Source organism: Scyliorhinus torazame, chromosome 2 (assembly GCF_047496885.1).
Source record: "Scyliorhinus torazame isolate Kashiwa2021f chromosome 2, sScyTor2.1, whole genome shotgun sequence".
NCBI lineage: Eukaryota > Metazoa > Chordata > Chondrichthyes > Carcharhiniformes > Scyliorhinidae > Scyliorhinus > Scyliorhinus torazame.
The window spans coordinates 9,847,127-9,867,151 of NC_092708.1; the positions used below are offsets into that span (position 1 = coordinate 9,847,127).

At 51.6% G+C, this 20,025-nt stretch overlaps 1 protein-coding gene across 9 annotated transcripts in view; it reads right to left on the reverse strand.

Moving 5' to 3' along the window:
* The window catches only part of tns1b (tensin 1b), a 1,628,779-nt gene that overhangs the window by 571,386 nt on the left and 1,037,368 nt on the right, over positions 1–20,025 (reverse strand). For all 9 annotated transcript variants that reach the window (XM_072468585.1, XM_072468574.1, XM_072468565.1 and 6 more), the window contains one exon: positions 7,565–7,606. In XM_072468585.1, coding sequence (XP_072324686.1) covers positions 7,565–7,606 — 42 coding nt within the window. The remainder of the gene's footprint in view (positions 1–7,564; positions 7,607–20,025) is intronic.

Consider the following 20,025-nt stretch of genomic DNA (forward strand, 5'->3'; position numbering starts at 1 on the left):
ACGCACCCCGGGGGTCCCCGCTGCTACTTCTGCGGTCAGCAGAAGCATCCCCGCCAACACTGCCCGGCCCGCACTGCCGTTTGTAAAGCCTGCAGTAAAAAGGGCCACTTCGCGGCTGTGTGCCAGGCCCGCGCAGTCGCTGCGATCGCGCCCGCTATCGCCCCTTCCCCACGCCAGACGCACAATGGGAGCCGCCATCTTCTCCTCCCGGGTCCATGTGCGACCAATGGGAGCCGCCATCTGGTCCCGACCCCGCAATGTGCGACCAATGGGCACCGCCATCGTGTCCCCCACAGGGTCTCCGGACATCCCGACATCGGAACCGCACAAGCTCGATGGCTACCCGCAGCTCCCTTCGATGACGCTGGACCAATCTCGCCCGCACAACCTGGCCACAGCATCGACGACGGTTAAAATCAACGGCCACGCGACCTCGTGCCTGCTGGACTCCGTGAGCACCAAAAGCTTTGTTCACCCAGATACGGTAAGGCGCTGATCCCTCGCGGTCCACCCTGCCAATCAAAGGATCTCCCTAGCATCCGGATCCCACTCCGTCCCGATCCGAAGTTTCTGTACAGTCACCCTCACGGTCCAGGGCGTAGAATTTAGTAACTTCCGCCTCTATGTCCTTCCTAATCTCTGCACTGCACTCCTGTTGGGCCTGGACATCCAGTGCAACCTCCAGAGCCTCACCCTCAAATTCGGCAGTGCCTTTACCCCCACAGCCCCCCCTCCCCCCCCCCCCCCCCCCCCCCCGCTTACCGTTTGTGGCCTCGCGACCCTCAAGGTCGATTACCCCTCCCTTTTTGCCAATCTAACCGGATTGCAAGCCAGTTGCCTCTTGGAGCTGACGGTACAGCATCCAGGACAAGACCTTCATCAGGTCTGAAGTCCAGCAGCTGCTTAAGGAGGGTATTATCGAGGCCAGCAACAGCCCCTGGAGAGCCCAAGTGGTAGATATGGTCAATCAGATTGCGCAGTACCAGGTCTTCTCAACAATTGACCTGAAATCCGCCTACCACCAGCTCCCCATCCGGAAGTCGGACCGGCCATACACGGCCTTCGAGGCGGACGGTCGCCTCTACCACTTCCTGAGGGTCCCTTTCGGTGTCACAAATGGGGTCTCGGTCTTCCAAAGAGAGATGGGCCGAATGGTCGACCAGTACGGTTTGCGGTCCACCTTTCCTTACTGAGATAATGTCACCACCTGCGGCCATGACCAGCAGGACCACGATGCCAACCTCGATAAATTCCTCCGCACTGCCACTCTTCTCAACCTGACCTACAACAAAGAGAAGTGTGTGTTCAGCACGACCCGGTTAGCCATTCTCGGCTATGTAGTCCAAAACGGACTTCTCGGGCCCGACCCCGACCGCATGCGCCCCCTCATGGAACTTCCCCTCCCCCACTGCCCCAAAGACCTCAAACGCTGCCTGGAGTTCTTTTCCTACTACGCTCAGTGGGTCCCAAACTATGCGGACAAGGCCCGCCCACTCATTCAGTCCACCCAATTCCCCCTCGCGGCCGAGGCACAACACGCTTTCGCCCGCCTCAGAGCAGACATCGCCAAGGCCGGGATGCGCGCAGTGGACGAGTCACTGCCTTTCCAAGTAGAAAGCGACGCTTCAGACGTCGCCCTTGCCGCCACTCTAAACCAGGCAGGCAGGCCCGTGGCATTCTTTTCCCGCACCCTTCATGCCTCTGAAATTCGACACTCACCCGTCGAGAAGGAGGCCCAAGCTATCGTTGAAGCTGTGCGGCATTGGAGGCATTACCTGGCCGGTAAGTGATTCACTCTCCTCACGGACCAACGGTCGGTAGCTTTCATGTTCAATAACACACAGCGGGGCAAGATCAAAAATGATAAAATCTTGCGGTGGAGAATCGAGCTCTCCACCTATAATTACGAGATCTTGTATCGCCCCGGTAAACTCAACGAGCCCCCAGACACCCTCTCCCGAGGTACATGTGCCAGCGCACAAGTGGACCAACTCCGGGCCCTACACGACAGCCTTTGTCACCCGGGAGTCACTCGATTGTACCATCTGGTCAAAGCTCGCAATCTGCCCTACTCTGTCGAGGACATAAGGACAGTCACCAGGGACTGCCAGGTCTGTGCGGAGTGCAAGCCGCACTTCTACCGGCCGGACCGTGCGCGCCTGGTGAAGGCTTCCCGCCCCTTTGAACGCCTCAGCGTAAATTTCAAAGGGCCCCTCCCCTCCACCGACCGTAACACGTACATTCTCAGTGTGGTCGATGAGTATTCCAGATTCCCCTTCGCCATCCCATGCCCCGATATGACGTTTGCCACCGTCATCAAGGCCCTCAGCACCATCTTCGCTCTGTTCGGTTTCCCCGCCTACATCCACAGTGACAGGAGATCCTCATTCATGAGCGATGAGCTGCGTCAGTTCCTGCTCAGCAGGGGTATAGCCTCCAGCAGGACGACCAGCTACAACCCCGGGGAAACGGGCAAGTAGAGAGGGAGAATGGGACGGTTTGGAGGGCCGTCCAGCTGGCCCTATGGTCCACGAACCTCCCAGCTTCTCGCAGGCAGGAGGTCCTCCCTGTCGCTCTACAGTCCATCCGGTCACTATTGTGCACCGCCACTAATAACACACCCCATGAACGTGTTTTTACCTTCCCCAGGAAGTCCACATCCGGGGTGTCACTCCCGACTTGGCTCGCTGCTCCAGGACCGGCCCTTCTCCGTAGGCACGTCCGCCTCCACAAGGTGGACCCCTTGGTGGACAGGGTTCACCTGTTCCATGCCTACCCTCAATATGCCTACGTTGAGTACCCCGACGGCCGCCAAGATACTGTCTCACTCAGGGACCTGGCACCGTCAGGTTCCACCCCAACACACACCCCCACCAATCCGGCCCCACCCCCCCACCTTACCACCGTGCCGCCAATATTGACCCCACCAGACCACCCCCCCCCCCCTCTTTTCCGCACAAGAGGATGCAGAGGACTTTGGCACGCTCCCGGAGTTCCCCGGTGACTGGCCAGCATCAGCACCGCCACCACCGCCATCGGTGCCACCTCCACCACCGCCAGCACCGTCTTCGCCGCCACCGTTACGCCGCTCCCGACGAAGCACCAAAGCACCGGACCGGCTGAACCTTTGACGGACTCCGGACCGTCAACATGGACTTTTCTTTCCCTACCACTGTACATAATTGCACTATTTGTATATAGTTTCACGTCGCCCCCGCCGGACTCATTTTTAACAGGGGGTGAATGTGGTGAACCACTGTAATAGGAGATGTAATGTAGGACCTGCACTACAGGTTCGCCGGTAGCTCCTGCCGGCTGGCTCCGCCCAGGGAGAACTGTATAAATATGCGTGACCTCCAGTACCCTGCTATTTCGCCAGCTGCAGCAGGAGGCCACACATCTGACTGCAACAAAGCCACAGTTGTACCCAATCTGCATCTTTGTGCAATTGATCGTGCATCAATCCCAAACACTCTTTCCAGGTGATACAGCAATTTACTTCTACTTCCTTCAATTTAGTTAATGTATTCACTGCTCACAATGCATGTCCTCTATGTTGGGGAGATCAATCGCAGACTGGGTGACCGCTTTGCAGAACAGTCTGTAACCATGACCCTGACCTTCCTGTCGCTGTCCATTACAACCCCCCATCCTGCTCCCAGGCCCACATGTCCGCCCTTGGCCTGCTGCAATGTTCCTGTGAAGCTCGGCACAAACTGGAGGAGCAGCACCTCATCCTCCGGTGAGGCGTTTTACAGCTTTCTGGACTCAACATTGAGTCCAACAACTCCGGACTGTGAACTCTGTGAACTCTGGCCTGTGAACTCTGGCCTGTGAACTCTGTGAACTCCGGACTGTGAACTCTGGCCTGTGAACTCTGTGAACTCTGGCCTGTGAAACTCTGTGAACCCCGGACTGTAAACTCTGGACTGTGAACTCTGTGAACTCCAGACTGTGAACTCTGGCCTGTGAACTCTGGCCTGTGAACTCTGTGAACTCCGGACTGTGAACTCTGTGAACTCCAGACTGTGAACTCTGAACTGTGAACTCTGTGAACTCCGGACTGTGAACTCTGTGAACTCTGGACTGTGAACTCTGGCCTGTGAACTCTGGCCTGTGAACTCCGGACTGTGAACTCTGTGAACTCCGGACTGTGAACTCTGTGAACTCCGGACTGTGAACTCTGTGAACTCTGGACTGTGAACTCTGTGAACTCCGGACTGTGAACTCTGTGAACTCCGGACTGTGAACTCTGGCCTGTGAACTCTGGCCTGTGAACTCTGGCCTGTGAACTCCGGCCTGTGAACTCTGTGAACTCTGGACTGTGAACTCTGTGAACTCTGGACTGTGAACTCTGGCCTGTGAACTCTGGCCTGTGAACTCCGGCCTGTGAACTCTGTGAACTCCGGCCTGTGAACTCTGTGAACTCTGGACTGTGAACTCTGTGAACTCTGGACTGTGAACTCTGTGAACTCCGGCCTGTGAACTCTGTGAACTCCGGACTGTGAACTCTGTGAACTCTGGACTGTGAACTCTGTGAACTCCGGACTGTGAACTCTGTGCTCCATATTGTTTACTTTCCTCTGGTGCCGTCCTGAACCTTGTTCCTGTGTTTTACATTCAGACACACAAACCTTTATTCTGCTATTAACACATTCTGCTTTGTTTTCAGAAGGTGCTGGCCTTTATTCTGCTGTTAACATCTACTCTGGTTCAAATATTTATTCCTTTGCTACCACCTTTGTGGTTTACTGTCCGCTGCCCTCTGACCTATCCCTGGCCTTTCCTTCTGCAACAGCATAAAAAAGCCATCATACTTCTGCTCTCTCCAGTTCTGAAGAATCCGGACTCGAAACATGTGTTTCTCTCTCCACAGATGCTGCCAGGCCTGTACAGTGTTTCCAGCACTTTCTGCTCCTACTGCAGATTCCCAGCATCCGCACTACTTTAATTTTAATTATTCAGGCTGCTATCCGTGTTGTCACGGTCTCTGTTAGTAACTGAGCTTAAATTTACTCACAAGCCTGTTGTGTGGCACTACATGAAATGCCTTTTGGAAGTCTGTGTATATCACATCAAGCACATCACCCTCATTGACCCTCCCTATTATCCCATCAAAAAACTCCAGCAAGTTAGTTCAACATGTTTCGCTTATTACAAATTCAAGCTGTCTTTTCTTAATAAATCCACATTTGTGAATTTTGTCCTGGATCATTGTTTCGAGAAACCTCCCCAATATTGATGGTAAACTGTCTGGCCTGTGGTTGCTGCATTTATCCTTATTCCAGTCTTTGTACAAGGGTGCAGCGTTTGTAATTCTCCAGCTCTCTGGCGCCACCCCTGTACCGAAGGAGGATTACAGATTATGGGCAGTATCTCGACAATCTCCACCCTTACTTCACTCAGTGTGCAGCACCCAGGCGGGTTCTGAGGCTGGGGTAGGATTTCTTACAGGTTCCCATTCGGGCCGACGTGGGGGTGGTTGGGGAGGGGGGGGGGCGGCGGGGGCAGGGCCTCAGGCAGGAAGCCTGCCTCTGCCCCAGTTAGAGCCTTTAAGTGACCCCTTAAGGCCCCTTTGCCACCCAGCCTCAATTTTGATTTACAGCTCAGGGTGGGAAACGAATAACTGAACATAACTGGATCTCAGGAGGTAAGGGGGGGGGGGGGGGAGAATGCCCACATCAGAAGCCCCCTTTTGACTGGGGCCCCTCACCTAAAGGCACAATGACCTCCAGGCCGCCCTCACCCTTAAGACCGAGATCATCACCGCTGCCGCTCCCGCCGACAAGGTACACCACGAGTCTAGTGGTGGCAGCGATTTTCAAAATTTTGGGGCAGTGGAGACGCCACAGGGGTGAGGTAGAGGCTTCGGTTTGGTCCCCGATCCAGGAGAACCATCGGTTCGTCCCGGGGAGAATGGATGGAGGGTTCCTGAGCTGGCACAGGGCAGGAATTAGAAGGATGGGGGACCTGTTTTTAGGTGGGACGTTTGCGAGCCTTGGGGCGCTGGAGGAAAAATGTGGGCTTCCCCTCGGAACTGCCTTCAGGTGCATGCAGGTAAGGGCATTTGTAAGACGGCAGGTGAGGGAATTCCCGCTGCTTCCAGCACGTAGGATACAGGATAGGGTGCTCTCGGGGGGGTGGGTTGGAGGGGGCAGGGTCTCGGCGATCTACCAGGAGATGCAGGAGGAGGAGGAGACCTCGGTGGAGGAGCTAAAGGGTAAATGGGAGGAGGAGCTTGGGGAGGGGACAGGCGAGGGTACGTGGGCAGACGCCCTTGGTAGGGTTAATTCTTCCTCCTCTTGCGCCAGGCTTAGCCTGATACAATTTAAGGTTCTTCACAGAGCGCATATGACAGGGGCGAGGCTGAGCAGGTTCTCTGGGGTGGAGGACAGGTGTGTGAGGTGCTCGGTGAGCCCAGCAAATCACGCCCACATGTCTGGGCGTGCCCTGCGCTGGATGGGTTCTGGCGGGGCATTGCGAGGACGGTGTCTAAGGTGGTGAACACCCGGGTTAAGCCGAGCTGGGGGTTAGCACTGTTTGGGGTATCGGACGGGCCGGGAGGGCAGGAGGCGAAACAGGCCGGTATTCTGGCCTTTGCGTCCCTGGTAGCCCGGCGGAGGATTCTGCTACAATGGAAGGATGCGAGGCCGTCGAGCGTGGAAGCCTGGATCAGCGATCAGCGACATGGCAGGGTTCATTAAATTGGAGAGGGTAAAATTTGCCTTGAGAGGGCCTGTGCAAGGGTTCTTCAGGCGGTGGCAACCGTTCCTAGACTGTCTAGCGGAGCGTTAGGAGGTGGTCCGCAGCAGCAGCAACCTGGGGGGGGCGGGGGGGGGGGGTGTACTTTGTGTTTACTACTGTGTTTATTATTGCTTAATGGAGGGTTTGTATATTGGGGGGATTTGTGATGTAGTTGTAAGATGTTTATTTAAGTGTTCTTTGTTTTTCTTTTTTCTGTTTGTTGAAAATATGTAAAAATTTTAATAAAAATATATATTTTTAAAAGACCAAGATCATCACCCTCACGACCCCCCTCCCCAAGCATTCCCTACAATCTTGCCCCACCCCACCCCCAATCCCTATCACTTATCTGACCTCCAGTTCCTGGGACTTAGTTTCTGTCAGCTACCCGCAGTGCCTCTTCTGACCACCCCAGTGTTGTCCTTGGAGAGTCTAGAGAGCTGCGGCCAATCTGATTGACTAACAGCTCTCCAAGGCGGGAATGAGTGGCGGAGATCCCACCTTATGTCAATTAGTGCTCAACGGAATGTAAGATGGCCTCGGAGATGCTGGAGTCCAAGGGGATGTGTTCCCCTGGGCCCCGCCCATCCTGAAAAAGTACGAGCCAACCTGAGCAGTCCCTCCTCTTTATCAACGTCTAGCCCACACAATTATTCAAGACCTCCATTTACACTATGACCTGGGCAACATCTTCTTATTTGGTCAAGACAAATGGGAAGAACTCCTTCAGGACCCCAGCCACGCCCCCAGCCTCCAAGCATAAATCCCATTTTGTTGACAGAAGAATGCGGCAAAGAAGATTAAAGTTGAATTTACTCACCGTGTTCTCTACATGGTTCAATGGAATGATGGTGCTGGATGGCTGGGAAAGAAGAAGAGGAAAACATAATTACATCACGTGGTAGACAGATCGGGGAGAAATATTTCCTGTCCAGCAATTCAGACAATGCGGTGATACGAATGTACAATGCTGGCAACATTCCCGCCCCTGGAGATTTCTGGGGAAAAGGGGATGAGGCAGCTCTGAGCAGAGTGAGTAAAGTAAGGTTCCAAAATGTTCCTCAGTGTGACACAACTCCCCAACAGAGAGAGGAAGTCGTCAAAGCACCCAGAAACAACACACGGCAGATGGTGAAATGTGAATTCAATAAAATATCTGGAATTAAAAGTCTAAAGGTGACCATGAAACCATTATCAATTGTCGTAAAAACCCATCTGCTTCACTCATGCCCTTTAGGGAAGGAAATCTGCCGTCCTTACCCGGTCTGGCCTACACGTGACTCCAGACCCACAGCAATGGGGTTGATTCTTAAATGTCCTGTAAAATGGAGGAGAAAACCACTCAATTGTATCAAACCGCGAAAAGGTCTGAAAGGAACGAAGCCAGCTGGACCACCCGGCATCGAACCAGACACCGGATTTTTAAAGACGCTTACAGCACAGAATTTGCCATTCGGCCCATCCAGTCCACACTGGTCAACAAAGACCTGACTGCACCAATCCCATTTTCCAGAGCTCTGTCCGTAGCCCTGGAGGTTCTGGCAGCGCGAGTGAATATCTGAATATTTCTGGAATGTTACCGGAGTTTCTGACTGAACCTTCCTTTCGGACAGCGAGTTCCAGACTCCCGCTATCCTCTGGCTGAAACAGTTTCTCCGCAACTCCCCTCTTAGCCGTCTACCCCTTCCCTTAAATCTCTGCCCCCTGGTTATTGACCTCTCTACTGATTGGAAAATGGCTTCCTAGCCACCCTATCTATGTCCCTCATAATCTTATACACCTCGATGCGGTCCCCCCTCAACCTTCACTGCTCCAAGGAAAACAACTCCAGCCTCTCCAAACTCACCTCATAACTCAGACCCACCAACCCAGGCAACATCCTGGTGAATCTCCTCTGCACCCTCTCCACTGCAATCACATCCCTCCCACAATGTGGTGACCAGACCTGTGCACAGTGCTCCCGCTGTGGGCAAACCAGCACTTTATACAGTTCCAGTGTGACCCCCCTGTTCTTGTATTCTACCCCTCGGCCAATAAAGGCCAAATGCCCTTTGAACCACCTTATCTTCCTGTCCAGCCTCCTCCAGGGATCTGCAGACACGCACTCCAAAGTCCCTCTGACCTCCAGCACTATCCAGAGTCCGGCCAGAGTGTAATCCTTTATCTTGTTCGCCCTCCCCAGGTGCATTACCTGACACTTTCCCGGGTTGCATTCCATTTGCCCCTGCCCTGCCCACCTGACCAGTTCATTGCTATCCTCCTGCAGCCTACAGTGCAGTGCAGAAGGCCATTCGGCCCACTGAATCTGCACCGGCCCTTGGAAACAGCACCCTACTTAACCCCACACCTCCGCCCTATCCCCAGAGCCCAGTAACCCCATCTAACATTTTTTGGACACGAAGGGCAATTTAGCATGTCCAATCCACCTAACAAGCACGTCTTTCGGGACTTTTGGGAGGAAACCTGAGCACCCGGAGGAAACCCACGCTGACACGGGGAGAACGTGCAGACTCCGCACAGACAGTGACCCAAGCCGGGAATCGAACCGGTGACCCTGGCGCTGTGAATCAACAGTGCTAACCACTGTGCTACACTTCTTGGGAATAGACAGGTTGAAATACATCAGGTTAAATTGGCTGGAGGTTTCTTAAATTTCCAACGGTGTCCACCAGGATGTCCTGCACCGGTCCAGAGACACCTTCTACAGCAAACTCAGCCATACCAGAAGTGTGAAGGCAAAGGCCGATGTAAACCAAGATTCAACACCCAAATTATTTAGAGCCAAGCCAGTCTTGTGTGGCCTGCGCCTGAGGGTGGAAACCGAGCTGTCGCGCCTCGAGGAGTTGGTCATCCTCAGACCAGCTGCCACCATGGCCCCTTCCTCAAACCCGACAGGTCCATCAGAATCTACATAGATACATAGAGGATAGGAGCAGGAGGAGGCCTTTTGGCCCTTCAAGCCTGCTCCGCCATTCATCACCATCGTGGCTGATCATCCAACTCAATAGCCTAACCCTGCTTTCTCCCCAATAGATACCTGTGAGGATTATAAATTGACACTAAATCAGGCCTCCCGAGGTGGGTAGGTACCCCATCCCCAGGATCGGGGACATCTTTGCCAAGCTCACAGGAGGCTGCACCTATTCAAAACTGGACCTCACCCACGCCTACCTCCAGCTAGAGTTGGATGAGGGGCCGCAAAAATAAATAAATATTCACAAAGGGTTTTATCAATTTATGCGGTTACCATTCGGAATAGCATCAGCCTGCGCTGTCTTCCAGCACACCAATGGGAAACCTTCTCCAGGGGATCGCAAATCTACCTTGACAATGTCTTGGTTACAGGGACCACCAGGAGAAGCACAGGCCGAGACTGGAGGGAGTGTTGAAACGTTTTTGAGATGTGGGATTTGCCTTAAATGGGAAAATGATACCTTCCAGGCCACAGAGGTAACCTGTTTGGGGTCCAGGATAGACACCGCCTCAATGGGAAGGTTACGGCCACATGTGAAGTTGCAGCTCCAAAGAACATCTCCGAGGTGAAATCTTTTCTAGGGATGATAAACCACTGTGGAAGATTGATCCCTAATCTGGCCACGGCATTGGCTCCGTTGCACCAACGCCTACAGAAACACCCATGCTGGCCCTGCAGGGAGCCACGAGAAAAAGCTTTCAAAATGGTGAAATCGGCCAGCAGTCCTCGAGTCTCCTTGAATCCGTTCCGATTCCAGAAACCCATTGTGCTGACTTGCGATGCTTCGCCGTATGGGATTCTGCCGATGTTGTCCCACACAATGGAAGATGGTTTGGTACACGCCCCATTGCTTTCACTTCAAGGACCCTATCTGAGGCAGAAGAGAACTTCACCCGAATAGAAAAGGAAGGGGTGGCGGTTATATTCGGTGTGAAATTCCACCATTACATCTACGGGCGCCGGTTTGTCATAATAACGGAAACAGGCCTTTCTTAGGGTTGTTGAAAGAAGGTCAGCCAATCCCTCCAATAGCCTCAGCTAGGGTACAGCGTTGGTCCTTGTCGCTCACGGCCTACCACTGCACGTTTCAGCAAAGGCCAGGCATCCAGATTGGAAAATGTTGACGTATTGAGAAGGCTCCCCCTCCAAAAGGACTCTCCAGCTCCACCTGTGCCCCAAGAAATAATACTGCCTTTGAGCTGTCTGGACACGGGTCCAATTGCAGCCGATTATAATCAGAAGGGGACCCGTCGGGATCTTGTCCTAGTCAAGGTACGAAGGATGATGCAGAACGATTGACATCATGACAAGGCCAGGAGAATGAGACAGAACATCAACGTTGCGATGAACTTTCTTGGAAAGATGGTGTGATCTTCTGGGGATCACGGGTGGTCGTTCTGCCCTGGCAAGGGAACACCTTTTACAGGAGCTGCATATCGCTCACCTGGGGAAAACGAAGGTGAAGATGTTGGCACAAAGCTATATCTGGTGGCCTGGAATCGATGAGGCGGTTGAGCAATTGACGCAGCAGTGTGCCTCCATGTCAGACCCAGCAGTCCTTGCCCCCATCGGCCGGTGTCCAGCCCTGGGAAAGGCCAGGACGACCTTGGGCCAGGTGCACATTGACTACGCAGGCCCCCTTCTGGGCCGAATGTTCTTCGCCGTTCTCTTAGAGCTGGTCATTGAGTTCAGGAAGCAAAGTACTGTACACACCCCTGTCAGCATCAACGGGGCCGAGGTGGAGATGGTTAGCAGTTTCAAATTCCTAGGGGTGCACATCTCCAAAAATCTGTCCTGGTCCACCCACGTCGACGCTACCACCAAGAAAGCACAACAGCGCCTATACTTCCTCAGGAAACTAAGGAAATTCGGCATGTCCACATTAACCCTTACCAACTTTTGCAGACGCACCATAGAAAGCATCCTATCGGGCTGCATCACAGCCTGGTATGGCAACTGCTCGGCCCAGGACAGCAAGAAACTTCAGAGAGTCATGAACACCGCCCAGTCCATCACACAAACCTGCCTCCCATCCATTGACTCCATCTACACCTCCCGCTGCCTGGGGAAAGCGGGCAGCATAATCAAAGATCCATCCCACCCGGCTTACATCGGGTCCAACTTCTTCCATCGGGCAGGAGATACAGAAGTCTGAGAACACGCACGAACAGACTCAAAAACAGCTTCTTCCCCACTGTCACCAGACTCCTAACCGACCCTCTTATGGACTGACCTGATCTCTTCAAACATCTTCTCTACTGAGCAGTACTACACTCTGTATGCTTCACCCGAAGCCTGTGTCTATGTATTTATGATGTGGAGATGCCGCCGTTGGACTGGGGTGAGCACAGTAAGAAGTCTTACAACACCAGGTTAAAGTCCAACAGGTTTGTTTCGATGTCACTAGCTTTCGGAGCGCTGCTCCTTCCTCAGGTGAATGAAGAGGTCTGTTCCAGAAACATATATATAGACAGATTCAAAGATGCCAGACGATGCTTGGAATGCGACCATTAGCAGGTGATTAAATCTTTACAGATCCAGAGATGGGGTAACCCCAGGTTAAAGAGGTGTGAATTGTGTCAAGCCAGGACAGTTGGTAGGATTTTGCAGGCCAGATGGTGGGGGATGAATGTAATGCGACATGAATCCCAGGTCCCGGTTGAGGCCGCACTCATGTGTGCGGAACTTGGCTATACATTTCTGCTCGGCGATTCTGTGTTGCCGCGCGTCCTGAAGGCCGCCTTGGAGAACGCTTACCCGGAGATCAGAAGCTGAATGCCCTTGACTGCTGAAGTGTTCCCCGACTGGAAGGGAACATTCCTGCCTGGTGATTGTTGCGCGATGTCCGTTCATTCGTTGTCGCAGCGTCTGCATGGTCTCGCCAATGTACCACGCTTCGGGACATCCTGTCCTGCAGCGTATGAGGTAGACAACGTTGGCCGAGTCGCACGAGTATGTACCGCGTACCTGGTGGGTGGTGTTCTCACGTGTAATAGTGGTATCCATGTCGATGATCTGGCACGTCTTGCAGAGATTGCCATGACAGGGTTGTGTGGTGTCGTGGTCACTGTTCTGAAGACTGGGTAGTTTGCTGCAAACAATTGTTCGTTTGAGGTTGCGCGGTTGTTTGAAGGCAAGTAGTGGGGGTGTGGGGATGACCTTGGCAAGATGTTCATCGTCATCAATGACGTGTTGAAGGCTGTGAAGAAGATGACGTAGTTTCTCCGCTCCGGGGAAGTACTGGATGACGAAGGGTATTCTGTCGGTTGTGTCTGAGTTTATTGTATTTAGATTAAATGTATTTAGATTGTGTATTTTATGTTTGCCCTATTATGTATTTACTTTTCATGTACGGAATGATCTGTCTGAGCTGCACACAGAACAATACTTTTCACTGCACCTCAGTACACATGACAATCAACCAATCCAATCCAATCCAATAGACAATGTGCCCCAAAACACACAATAAACCTGAAATGCCCAATAAACGCCAAAATACACAATAAATTTTAAATACACAATAAACCCAAAATACGGCAAGCTCAATGTTTGATGAGGAGGTGTCAAGAACGGTGAGTTGCAGAATATCCAACATTCTGTTTTGATGAACTCCAAGAGGCAATTTACACATTTGCATGCTAGATAATGTTCAGTAGGGTTAAGGTTCCTGAGATTGAAGGTTAATTGTTGAGAACGTTTTGTGAGCAGTGGAGAGTTGAAAACAGAGAGTAGGGAGAACACGGATGTACTTCAGTTTGAAGCAAGTGACCGGTGATGTCCCTCAAGCGTCTGTGTTGGTGTCACTATTCACTGTCTTTGCAGGACTCAGGCAATATGACGCAGAACCATAATCCACACGGTAAATAGATTGGCGGTGTAGTAAGTGGTGTAGCCAGAATAATTAAATGACAATTAAACATTGATAAATTTGCCGAATGGTCTAAACTGTGGCGGCACGGTAGCACAATGGCTAGCACCGTTGCTTCACTGCACCAGGGTCCCGGGTTCGATTCCCGGCTTGGGTCACTGTCTGTGCGGAGTCTGCACGTTCTCCCCGTGTCTGCGTGGGTTTCCTCCGGGCGCTCCGGTTTCCTCCCACAAGTCCCGAAAGACGCACTGTTTGGTGAATTGGACATTCTGAATTCTCCCTCAGTGTACCCGAACAGGCGCCGGAATGTGGCGACGAGGGGATTTTCACAGTAACTTCATTGCAGTGTTAATGTAAGCCGACTTGTGACACTAATAAAGATTATTATGGATTGGTTTCCACACAGGGTGAGGTCATCCACCCTGGACCCAAAACTGGATCGAAGCAAAGTGATGGAGAGCTCCGAGCATTGGAGATCCAAAGAAATTTAGTAATTTACGTCCACAAATCACTAAAATATGATAGTCAGGTCCAAAAAACAATCAAACAGGCTGAAGGATTGTTAACATTTTTGAACATAAAAGGGAGAAAGTTTTGTCAGAGCTGTATAAAGCCCTGTTTGGGAGCAATGTTGCAGTTCTGGCCTCCGCACCTCAGGAGGGTATGTTGACCTTGACAGGAGTATGTTCGCTAGAATCCAACTGCAACACTTGTTCACGCTTCAGGCCATAAGCAGAGACTACATCATCTCGGTATTGAATTCTCTCGCGTACATGAGGTCAAGGGGTAATTTGATTGGGGTTTTAGGATCTTAAAAAGGAATAGAGAGAGAGAAATCATTCTCTGTGGGGGAGGTTCGGACGAGCAGACATACCCACAGCCAGGTCATTCCAGAGAGGAACCAGGAAACGCTTATTCACACAAAGAGCGGTGGAAATGTGGAACACTCCCTCCCAGAAAGATCCAGAGATGCTGGGCTCAATTCGTCTTTTCAATCTCAAATCAATAGGATTTTGCCAGGCAGAGCTGCAAGAGAAGATGGAGCTCAGACAGCTGGGTGTGGTTTAGCTGTCGATCGGTGCTGATCTCACTGGGTGACAGAACAGGCCCGGGAGGCTGGAGGAACCCAGTACCACATGAATCCCAAAATACATTACAATCCCAATAAGTACAGTGGGCGCGATTCAACCAGAACATTTCTAAGTGTGATTTTGGGCGTGTTTGGCAGGGTGTTTCCTGCTGGTGTTGTGGGTCCAGTCCGCACACTCAGTCATTTCTTTGAGACTTGGGGAGTTTCTCCACAGTCCAGCCCACATTTAGAAATGTTCTCAGCAGCCGGGAATTGGACTCGCCGTCGAGACCAGCTCCTCGGAGATCGGGTCACCATTTGGAAAGGGTGCACCGAACTCTAAGTAAGCTCACCTCCCCCCCCCCCCCCCCCCCGCTCACTGTATCTACCCCCCTGCCCCCCCCCACCCCCCCTCGGGTCCCTACCCGAGGCAGTGTCAACCTGGCACCCGAGAACTGGCAGCCTGGCACCCCCCCTGACACTCTGGCAGTGCCAGCTGAATACCCAGACAGTGTCAACCTGGTACTGCCAGGGTACCCGATTGGCACTGTCAGGGTGCCTTGGTGCCGGTGAGTGCTAGAACGACCCTGCACTGTCCCCCACCACCCGGGAGCCTCCAATGGCCATTGACACCCCCCGAGTGGCCATCACATCTTGCCTTCACTTGGGGAGAGCAGCACTAATCCTCGAAGGGTGGAAGCCTCACCAGTGTGATCGGTGACTCCCAGGCGCCAGGTGAACGCGATGTCGACATATTTAAATATGATTATCTGGATCACACGCAGCTAGGATGAGATCGCCAGCCGGCACGGATCGGGCGGCTTGCGCGAGGCTTTACGGCCACGCTAAGCGATTCACCCATTGCACACAGCTCCGTGCTGGGAGCAACGCGGTGGCAGAATCGCGGCCAATAACCCCAATAGAGGTCTTTAGTGACTTGCTTTCGTGACTGGGAGCCAGTGAGCAGTGACGTACCACAGGCATCTGTGCTGGGCCCCCCATTATTCATCATTTCTATAAATATTTGCATCAGCCAATCACCCGGAGAGCTCGATTTCTCTTCAGTGCACTGAAAGATCAAACCAGAATTTGATTCCAAATTGGCCTAAGGATTTTTTAAAAACTCTCTTGAGAAGAGACTCCACAGCTCAGGGGGCGGGGGGGGGGGGGGTGAAGTGAGTTGTAGTTACACCACACCGAGAAACGACAGTTCTAGTCATGACGTAACACAATTGCTGAAGGATACGCCGCTGTTTTGACTCCTCTGCAATCTCCTCAAATCTGGTCCAGAGTCTCTCACTGGGCTTGGATCGATGTGGCTCGGCCTGTTTGCTTTTTGCTGCTTTCTGTTGGTTCGGCATAGTTTGTATTGCCTCGATTTGGCTCAGGCTATCCTCTCTGGCCTGCTGTAGCCTTAGATACTTCATCATGCCTACCTCCTTTTGCGTTGCATTATTTGTTTATTGGTCACCATGGAGGTGAATAGAGCCAAAGTACAAAGTAATAAACGGGGAGCTAATGGGGACTCTCTGGAGCTTCTCTCGATGATTCCTTTCTCATCTGTTCCAAGCGTTAAGCCAAAGGAAGATTTCAGTCTTCCATGAAGGCAGTGCTGAACTGTTTCCAGCTCACTGCGGCTGGGGAATCATGGAATGAAATGAGTCTGGAACTAATTATAGCCAATCGCATTCAGGGAAAATATAGTCTTAACTTTGTTTTCAGAAACTTCTGATTGGCAATCAAAAAGCATTCTGCGGCATGGCGGCACAGTGGTTAGCACTGCTGCTTCCCAGCTCCAGGGACCCGGGTTCAATTCCGGCCTTGGGTGACTGTGCCTGCGTGGGTTTCCTCCGGGTGCTCCCGTTTCCTCCCACAGTCCAAAGATGTGCTGGTTAGGTGGCTCGGCCGTGCTAAATTGCCCCTTAGTGTCCAAAGGTTAGGTGGGGTTGCAGGGATAGGGCAGGGAGTGGGCTGAGATAGGGGGCTCTTTCGGAGGGTTGGCGCAGACTCGATGGGCCGAATGGCCTCCTTCTGCACTGTAAGGATTCTATGATTCAATCATCCATTCACCCCCATTCTCAGCAGAATCCGGGGCAACACAACATAAGTATCTTTATTATTGCACTTTATTATTCGGGGAGGCGGGGCTGCAGTGGGATCGCCACAGGGTTAGTAATCCAGAGACACAAAGTAATGCTCTGGGGGCATGGGTTTAAACCACTCCATGGCAGACGGTGAAAATTGAATCCCATCAAAACATGATGACCATGCCAGTATTGTCGATTGTCGTAAAAACCCATCTCATGTCCCTTTAGGGAAGGAAATCTGCCGTCCTTACCCGGCCTGGCCTACACGTGACTCCAGACCCACAGCAATGTGGCCGACTCTGAAATGGCCGAGCGAGACACTCAGTTCAAGGGCAATTAGGAATGGGCAATAAATGCTGATATTGCTGCCGACACCCACATTCTCTGAAAGAATAAGTTAAAAATAAACCTTTCTCAGGTTGACTCTTGCTATCTAGCCGTGATCCGTCGCTGATTAGGCTGAATCAGATTTTTAGGTGACCAATTAGTGCAATGTGATGCAATTTTGAGATCCCAGCCAATTCACGTGGGATTGGCTAACTGTGGGCTCTTATAAATAGGTTGTATTAAAGAATTGAAAGGTATGTAGCTAAGTCCTCATCTGCAACTCAGCTGAACCCAAGTTCGAAGGTTACAGGTCCAAGTCTCGCTCCTGAAACCTGAGGACAAAAATCAGAGCTGGCACCCCACTGCAGTATGGTGGGAGTGCAATCTTTCGGGTATGGCATAAAAACAAAGCCCCATCTGCCCTGTCGGGTGGATGGAACAGCCATTGACTTCAGGAAGCAAAGTACTGCTGTGCACACCCCTTTCTGCATCAACGGGGCCGAGGTGGAGATGGTTAGCAGCTTCAAATTCCTATCACTAACATTCACTAGCAATCTGTCCTGGTCCACCTCCGTCGACGCTACCACCAAGAAAGCACAGCAGCGCCTATACTTCCTCAGGAAACTAAGGAAATTCGGCATGTCCCCATTAACCCTTACCACATTTTACAGATGCACCATAGAAAGCATCCTATCAGGCTGCATCACAGCCTGGTATGGCAACTGCTCGGCCCAGGACCGCAAGAAACTTCAGAGAGTCGTGAACACAGCCCAGTCCATCACACGAACCTGCCTCCCATCCATTGACTCCATCTACACCTCCCGCTGCCTGGGGAAAGCGGGCAGCATAATCAAAGACCCCTCCCACCCGGCTTACTCACTCTTCCAACTTCTTCCATCGGGCAGGAGATACAGAAGTCTGAGAACACGCACAAACAGACTCAAAAACAGCTTCTTCCCCACTGTCACCAGACTCCTAAATGACCCTCTTATGGACTGACCTCATTAACACTGCACCCTGTATGCTTCATCCGATGCCAGTGCTTATGTAGTTACATTGTGTACCTCGTGTTGCCCTATTATGTATTTTCTTTTTATTTTATTTTATTCCCATGTACTTAATGATCTGTTTGAGCTGCTCGCAGAAAAATACTTTTCACTGTATCTCGGTACACGTGACAATAAACAAATCCAATCCAGTGCCGGCCGTTGGTTGCGCTGGTGAGGGTGGGCGAGGGTTTCTGGAACAGCTGTGGCCTAGTCTGTGTTTGCAGGGTCCTGAAGGAACATTCCTGCTCCTCGACCTTAACTGCCCAAGTGCAAGTCCAAACCTATCTCAAAAGTGCACTGGGCTCACTTAAACTAGTTCTCACCCACAATGGCCATTGGGATCCACAAAATCTGATTTTTATTTAATTATTCGTTCATGGCCGTCGCTAGGCCGTCCCTAATTGGCCTTGAACTGAGTGTCTCACTCGGCCATTTCAGAGACAGTTAAGTGTCACCCACATTGCTGTGGGCCTGGAGTCACATGTAGGGCAGACCGGGAGGTTCACAAGAATGATCCCTGGAATGAAGAGCTTGTTGTATGAGGAACGGTTGAGGACTCTGGGTCTGTACTCGTTGGAGTTTAGAAGGATGAGGGGGGATCTTATTGAAAATTACAGGATACTGCGAGGCCTGGATAGAGTGGAAGTGGAGAGGATGTTTCAACTTGTAGGAAAAATTAGAACCAGAGGACACTATCTCAGACTAAAGGGACGATCCTTTAAGACAGAGATGAGGAGGAATTTCTTCAGCCAGAGGGTGGTGAATCTGTGGAACTCTTTGCCGCAGAAGGCTGTGGAGGCCAAATCACTGAGTGTCTTTAAGACCGAGATATGAAAATGAAATGAAAATCGCTTATTGTCACAAGTAGGCTTCAATGAAGTTACTGTGAAAAGCCCCTAGTCGCCACATTCCGGCACCTGTTTGGGGAGGCTGGTACGGGAAGATAGATAGGTTCCTGATCAATAAGGGGATCGGGGTTATGGGGAGAAGGCAGGAGAATGGGGATGAGAAAATATCAGCCATGATTGAATGGTGGAGCAGACTCGATGGGCCGAGTGGCCTAATTCTGCTCCTATGTCTTATGGTCTTATGACTAAGGACGGCAGATTTCCTTCCCTAAAGTTCGGTAGTGAATCAGATTGGATATTATGATGATAGATGACACTATTGCATCATCTATTTTGTAAAATGAGATAGTTTGGATGTTTGAAGATTAACCGCGTTCAAAGTGGCACTGGAGTTAACACAGAACTAAGGCTATCAAACTCTCTGCATTAAAAAGGCAATGGAGCTCAAGTTCAGACTCAGTAAGAACACCGACAGCAGCATGGAATGAAAGTGTAACAACTTTACAAAGACAAACTTAATCATCAATGTGGCCACGAGGATTTATAATGAAAATATACAAATAGGATGTTGGATTTTAAAATGGGGCTTGATTCACAAGTGGCCCCAATAACCTGTAATCCTACAAGAAAAATATCCGTGGGGGTAAATTTCCTTTGTTGTCTGGACAACGGTCTCATGGAATGGACCCGGCTTGATTTCGATTTCACTTGGTCTGGAGTCACTGTGTAACATCCAGGGGAGATCGGTTGCATTGTCCCTTTCCTTTAGCTTAAGAACCCTGATTTTTATCACTTCAGCTCCCTAACACCAAGACGTGACCTGACAGCAGCGTCTGGAGAGTTGTTCAGCTTCCCAGGAGGAAGAGAAGGAACGAGTTGGGTGTGACGTCCAGCTACAGCAGCGGCTCGAGCGCACACTGTTGGCTTTCTTTCCCTGCTTCTGCCTCTGCTGGGTGGGGTTCGACCATCCCTTCCTGTCCACACGCTGGCAAGAAGTCGGATTAAAAGCAGATTGTCTCCGGCAGACTGTCCTCCAAATGGAAAGCAGATGTGTTCACA